We start from the raw sequence: 7,500 nt of genomic DNA on the forward strand, positions 1-7,500 counted from the left end.
TTTCATTTTGCTAAATCATATATTAATCAAATATTTTGCAATGAGTTCTACATTTCATTGTTCTTAGATTTCACAAGAAATTTGTAATTATTCCAAAAATACCCACAAGAAACATTGCTAAGGCCTCCATAGTTCACACGCTGGCAAAGACCAACAAACCTCCTTTACATCTATTCGGCATAACAGACTTCGGACTTTTCACAAGGGAGGTCATCATGTTCCGTGTTGCAACAATATACTGGGTAGGAAAATCGTGAAGTTCGGAGTCCTGGCCAAGACTTACCGACATCAGCATAGAGTTGCGGATTTTTGTTGCAATTGTAGCCTTTACTTTGTGTAGAATATTATTTATCTTTTTTTTTTTTTTTCTTTTTTTACAGCTAATAGTGTTGTTTTATGCAGTCTTTGTAGCCATTGCTTCGTTTTTTCTCCTTTCTGAATATTTCCCTGAATCAGAGAGTAATGTTAAATAGAGATAAAACACTAGTTTTCGGTCTTTGTGTCTTTAAGGATTAGGAAATTGTTCAATTGGCATTTACATCACCACCACCTCATCCACTATCACACCACCACTTTATTCACCACCATCACTTCACTACCACCACCACCACCACCACTTACTTCATCTACCACCACCTCCACTACCTCAACAACCTCCACCACCTCTTAAGAAAATGTACCTGAAAATTCATCAGAAATACTTTATAGTAAACTGACTGATTTATTTTACATTTCACAGAATCCACTTCAGCGATGACTGTGCTATCCCGGTTACAAACAGCTGCCCCTGTGGTAAAGCAACTGCATAGAACTCAAGTTTGGGGATGGCTTGTTAGAGGCAGTGAAGCGCAGAACAGTGTATTAGCACGGGGGCTAAGACAACCACGTGGAAGAAGCAGACAGGGAGGAATGGACCTGGCTCCACAGACAGCTTTAGAAGCTTCTCAGGAAAGTCAGGCGGGGACAAGCCTATTTAAGAGTGTGTTGTTTACGGCTGGTTTTTGTGGAAGTACTTTTGTTGGTGCGACAATCTGGCAGTATGAGACACTTCGGTCTCAGCTGGGGCACAGATCGTGGACAGACTGGGTTCATAAACAGTGGAATGAAATGGAGGGATGGCAGCACAAACAAGGAGATATAAGGAAGGAAATTAATAAGTGGTGGAATGAACTGACAGAGGGACAAAAAGTTTTTTGGCCGATATGTTTTATCAACACCGTAGTGTATGCCTGTTGGAATAAACCCTCTTTTCAAAGAACAATGTTGAAGTATTTCTGTTCAAACCCAGCAGCTCGAGTTGTTTGCTGGCCAATGTTTCTCTCTACTTTTAGTCACTTTGCGTTCTTCCATCTGGCAATGAATATGTATGTGCTACACAGCTTCAGTTCAGGTGTTTGTGCCTCTCTAGGTAAAGAACAGTTTGTCGCCATGTATCTTAGCGGAGGCGTCGTGTCCTCTCTGGCTAGCCATGTCTTCAAAGTAGCAATGAGGTGTCCTGGACCATCATTAGGAGCTTCAGGAGCCATCATGGCCCTTCTAGGATACTTCTGCACACAGAATCCAAATGCACAGCTCGGCATTGTCTTCATTCCAGGAATAAGCTTCTCTGCCGACACTGCCCTTAAAGCCGTCATGTGCTTGGATGCTGTGGGGATTGCTATGGGATGGCGTACATTTGATCATGCTGCTCATCTGGGAGGGGCACTCTTTGGTTTGATATATGCTCTTTACGGAACACAACACGTCTGGGGGAACAGGGAGCCCGTCATGAAGCAGTGGCATGAAATCAGAAACAGAGCAAATGAGAAGATTCATGGGAAATCAAGAGAAGAATGAATTGTCACTTTAATAATTATCATAATAGTTTTGAATAATTTGCAATGCTTTCTTGTATGCTGTTCATTTCCTTTAAGGTAATGGCCTAATTATTTAAAAAAAAAGAATAAAAAAGATCAAGGGTCCTTTTCCTTGTTTAAATCTTTACATACTATCAGATTTACTGAAATATAGATATTTGTTTTCCATAACCACAAGAGCACCATCAGTCTAATTTGTTATGTTCAGTGATAGAAGATCCTGAAAAAGTAAGCATGCAGATTTTAATTAAATGGGAGTAGAATTACACAATCATGCAAGAGTTTACTAAAATAGATCATGGGACTGTTGGAACACTCCACCACTTTTTTGTTATATTTCAGCCCCTCAAAATAGCTTCAGGAAAATTTTGCTCTAATTTGAGGTTTGAAAAAAAATCAAGTATTTTATTAAGCATAAAAAAGGAAAAAATCACAAATTGATTTAAAAATCTGTAACGCAAATCTAAATATTCCATTATGAGATTAAAAAACAGAAAAAGCTTTGAAATGAATTTATTTTTTCAATAGGTCCATGTAACTGGTATGAACATAATATGTGTTCTAAGATACTTGATTTCAAAGGAGATAAATTTTTTTTCTTCCTGATTACTTGTCATGAACCTACATTGTTTATAATACATTCTTTGTTTTCCCTGTATTATCTACCATTCATCAATAAATGATGGAATATCTTAGATAGACATACAGTTTCAGTAACTTAAACATCATTTATATTTTGAATTTTTTTTTCCATTTGTGGCCTAATTTTATTGTGCCACTTAAATACAGGTTGATACTGATAAACAAAACCACAGTTTAATCAATATCAACTGGCTAAGGTTACACAAACTATTTATTACATAATATAATCTGTTGAAAATGAAATTTACCAGTATTGTGAAGGTAGTTTGAAAATACCAAAAGTTCAGGGCCACTTCCATAAATGGAACACTTGGAGGTTAAAATTCAGGGCCCATCCAGAGTTTTAATAACATGGCCATCCCTAACATAAAAGAATTACGTGTTTCTTATGGGACATGTTCATTATCCTTTTACTAGCATCAGCAAGTAGAGTATTTTTTGTATTATCATAGAATACTATCCTATCCTATACAAAAGTACAAAGGATAGTTGTTTATACTTTTTTTTTTTGTAGTGGACTGAAATGCTGTTAAATTTATAGCTATTTTCACAGTTGTATTTCAAAGAAGGAAACTGATCTTCTTGATGCAGAAGTGTTTAATTTCATTGTATAAATGTTATGTTTATTTTAAATCATTTTATTTGTTAAGTGATATTGACCTGTTCTTCATGCTTTTTTTTCATTGTATTATTTTTTGTGTAATGAATGTATTGTTTATCCTTTTATTATTGTCAATTACTTGTCACTTTGTAAATTCCTCAATGTTGGAACTATTTTATATCTTGCTATATTGTATAGTAGACTCTGTACATAGGGATGCTACTAACACAGAAAAAGTGTTCTCTATTTATTTTGCTGTTTTTGGTATATGGCAGTGCTGTTATGAAGATTGTATATATGTAAATAAAGAAATAGAAAAAGTTCCTTTTTGTAATAAGCTTTCCTTGTTTGGTGTCATTGCTTTATGTTTTCTTTCATTCTATTTTCCTCAGGTTTAAACATATGTATTTGTTTTTCATTTGTAAGTGTAAGAAATACTTAGTTAATTTCATGGTATTTGCAATATAGCTAAGAAAATTTATTGCAGGTGAACTCAATGTATTGAAAAACATGACAACAAGTTGTTATCTATGTGAACAACGATTACTTTATACTGATTATAAATGTTTATTACAATGTCAAATAGTCATTGACATTGATAATGTGTATTTTGATGGAGCACAGCGGACAAAAGAAAGGATGTTGCCTTGATGAGGCCGATCATCATTAGTAATGAATAATTTACTGCAAACAACTAAAGATCAATCAGATAACCTCCACTAAAATGAGATACTACAATGACAAATTTTTGGCCAGATATTCACTTCATCATTGTAATTTGGATGATTTACAGAGCTGTTAGAGAATACAAAGTGTTTACAGAATCTCATTCTTATGCCTGAGTGACCAGTGTTCAAAGGTAAACAGTTGTTTGAATTTGTGACTAACACAGTAGTTACCAAATTAAGTGTAAGTAATGACAGTACAAAAACAATTACCAACACTAATGGATAAGCTTTCAGATACAGAAGAGTTTCTGAAAATGATGTAAAGAAATGGCTAGTCCCGGACTGGTTCCCATGGTGTCAGATGTTTCCTCAATCTCAGTTCTTTTCAGTGCTCAGTGGTCATGACTCAAAAATCTCAGCAGGCGAAAAAGGTTGTTCAATGTGCAGTGCTTGGCAAAGAGGCATTGATATTGATAATTATATATATTATATATATATTTAGATATATATATATATATATATATATATATATATATATATATATATATATATATATATATATATATATATATATATAGCATAATAAAGTGGGAGGCATATAGAAATAAAATCAATGTTAATATTGTTAATTTATTTTGGACCAGTATTATACTATATTGTTTATGTACCTGTAAACATGTGCCAATTAGAAAAACCCATCTGTATCAATATTAATTACCAACAATCTTTTCACACATTCCAGTTACAGCAGATTGACCACAATTCTATCTCTATACTTTATCAGTATTTTGTTATTGACTTCTAGACAAACTTCTTTCCTCCTTTGGGAACTTTTTGCTTTTGCTTGGATAGATGTTTCCATTCATTGCCGGATCTCTCTGGAGCTTGGTCGTAAGGACTGTCAGTTCAGCCAGACCTGGAAGGCTCTTGGTGGAACCATTGTACCATCTCCCCTTAGGAAGCTTTCCATTTAATAGATAACCAATCGCTGGTTTAGAATTGTCCTGGATTTTGATTTTAACTTTCACCCTTTATCCAATGTAAGCACCTTGGATATAATTTATGAACCACGCTCTAGGGCTTCCTCTGCCAGAACCACCAAGTACTTGTGAATGTTTCCAAGTCCTATCCTTTGTATTTATCTCCATGCACTCTGGCCGAGTAATAATAACAGCCAGGTGAATAATATATCGTCTTGAATGAAGTTTTAGGATAAAGTATGCCGTAGCGATGTGCTCGTAGACTATATAAGTGCAACCTGTTAGATCGAGTTTGTGTATAATGGGTTAGCATCTGTACTGACAGGCAGCACAGCTGTCAACTGACGCTCCCGACGAAGTGTTCTCTTCACCTACTAATGATCGTGTCTGATGAGTTGCCTGACTTCCGCATCATAGCACCCCATTCCTCTGTGTTCTTTCTATCTACTAATTTCTTGCTTTTTTCCCTTATTCAGCAAGCAAGGGATGAAATAAACCCACTTTGTCGGCAAATTAGAGGGCTGCATTACGAACGCCCCTGCTCCATATACATTCTTCAATTTAGGTAAATAGCTTTGCCGTTATCAGATTGTAAACCACCATTTGCTTCTTTGTATTTTCCCTTATATTTGTAGTCGTCCAGATTTTTGGTTTTCCTTGTGACTATTCGTTACTTACTCTGTTCACATTTGACGGCCAAATTTACTTGGGGGGCTTTACCTTACCTTCTGTTCTCACCACGTTCACAAACATTGCTTATTAACATTTGTTTGTGAAGGAATGCGACTGCAAATCTGCTTTAAGTGATACCCAAATTTTTCTCTATTTGTCAATACGCTTCTTTTTCGCGACCAATAAACTGTGATTCTCTTCACGAATATTGCCGGGATTTCAAAAGGACCAGTACTTTTATTGTCTGTTATTCCATGCCAACTAGAAGGATACTCTCTCTTTACCCGACTCACCCATTTGACAGGATAAAAATATATTTAACTAAGACTCTCGTATGAACAATTTCTTGACGTTTCCAGTGTTTCTTAAATTTATCGATTCAATGGGCAAGTCTTTCTCTCTCCCCTTAGTAGACACTAGTGTGCGGACCTAAGCATATTTTAAAGGGGGGGGGGGTGTACCAAGCACCTAAGGGAAGGGTTGTATTACAAATTATTGCCATGATTACTACCAGTGATACCAAATTATTGTAGGTTTTAGCGGAGCCGTATTTTCAGTATGACCTAACTTAATCGCATATTTATGTACATCTTGTATTCCTTTGTATATTCTCATTAGACAGGGTAGCAACCAGTGAGTGTTTACACGCAAAACAGGACAAACCTAACAAAGATAGCAACGAAGAATTGAAATACAAGGAAAAATACTATCACATAATCTCTCTTATCGTGTCGGCCAATTGAAGGCTGAAATCATATATTACAAGGAACAATCACTGATATTTTTTTCTTTTTCCTTTTGGCAATGGGTATATTTATTTATTGTGATGAGTACAGGCAATGAACGTCGTACCGATTGATAAGTAAACTTTAATGTGCTCGATATATCTTAAGCATAATGTATAAAATAATATAGATATTATTATATCTACATTGATATAATATTAAAGACGGTTTCACGAAATCCAAGAAATTACGAATAGATAAATTATTTTTTCTAATGTCAAAGAATCCATTAGAACTATGCATTTTAAGAGTGCCAAATCAATCAGTATTATTCACTGCTTTTTGTTATTCTTTGCATTTGCGATCAATATTATGTGGTCATGAGTGTAAAGTATCAATTTCAAATCTGAAAATCTATGACGAACTTTACAATTTAATTGATGGAGAGGAACAGCAAAGAAGCAAATCAAATTATAAAAGGGATTCACGGTAAGTCTAATTCTATCTGGCACATAAAACCCGTTCTTCCAGCCCCTTCTTTATTACTTACATTTTCGTTTAACCATTTTTATTTTCCACTTTTATGACAACTCATCTGTCAAGAATTGTCCGCAGTTCCAGGAATATTGTTTGTCTACGAATATGGGCATATAATTTTGAAATATCAATATGAAATGTTAATGCTCAATGAGATGCCAACTTCTGCCGAATTTTGTCAATAGGAAACTTCTGTTTAATTTAAGAGATCTGAAGACAGGTCGTTGCCTATGTCAAAAGTAAAAATTATTTTAAACAAATATGGGTCATAAGACACTATCCTGGGGAACACCGCAAATAATAGGGTTAAAATCAGAAAGAAAAAACATGAACGGCCACATATTGGACACAGTTTGATAAAAAAAAAAAAAAAAGATAATACTAATAATAATAAAAAATAAAAACATCAAAAGTATTACTACCGATTTCAAAGAGCTGACGCTTATACAGAAGGAACCCAAGGTTAGCTAAATCAAACGCAGCTCTAAATTCAGTTATAACCACACAAGACTTGTTCTGTATCTAAAGTAACCTAAAAATAATAAACAAGTGTAAGCAAGGCATTACAAATACCAAGGCCCTTGTGAAAACCAAATAGACAAAATATGCAATTTTATTTTACAGGTCGTTGCCATGTTAAAAGTTTGAAATATTTCTTGTGCAGATAATACCACACTTTCTTCAAATCAAAGCTGCAGTTGCTAATCTTTCTTTTAATAGAGATCTTTGAAAAATGTCTCACCCTTTCCTGACTTATTATTTTGGGATGAGAGGCTACAAATGCTGAATATCTAAAACTCGTGTCACACTAGATTCTCA

The 7,500-nt window shown here is 34.8% G+C and overlaps 1 protein-coding gene across 1 annotated transcript in view; it reads left to right on the top strand.

Annotated features, from left to right (window-relative positions):
• Positions 1-3,419, top strand: part of rho-7 (rhomboid family intramembrane serine protease rho-7) — a 4,661-nt gene extending 1,242 nt beyond the window's left edge. The window contains exon 2 of the mRNA XM_043017100.2: positions 740-3,419. Within this exon, the coding sequence (XP_042873034.1) occupies positions 754-1,836 (1,083 nt within the window). The 5' untranslated portion in view covers positions 740-753 and the 3' untranslated portion in view covers positions 1,837-3,419. The remainder of the gene's footprint in view (positions 1-739) is intronic.
• Positions 3,420-7,500: the final 4,081 nt, after the last annotated feature.

This window comes from Penaeus japonicus, unplaced genomic scaffold (assembly GCF_977035675.1).
Source record: "Penaeus japonicus unplaced genomic scaffold, GWHDUDI00000001_assembly GWHDUDI00000036, whole genome shotgun sequence".
Taxonomy (NCBI): domain Eukaryota; kingdom Metazoa; phylum Arthropoda; class Malacostraca; order Decapoda; family Penaeidae; genus Penaeus; species Penaeus japonicus.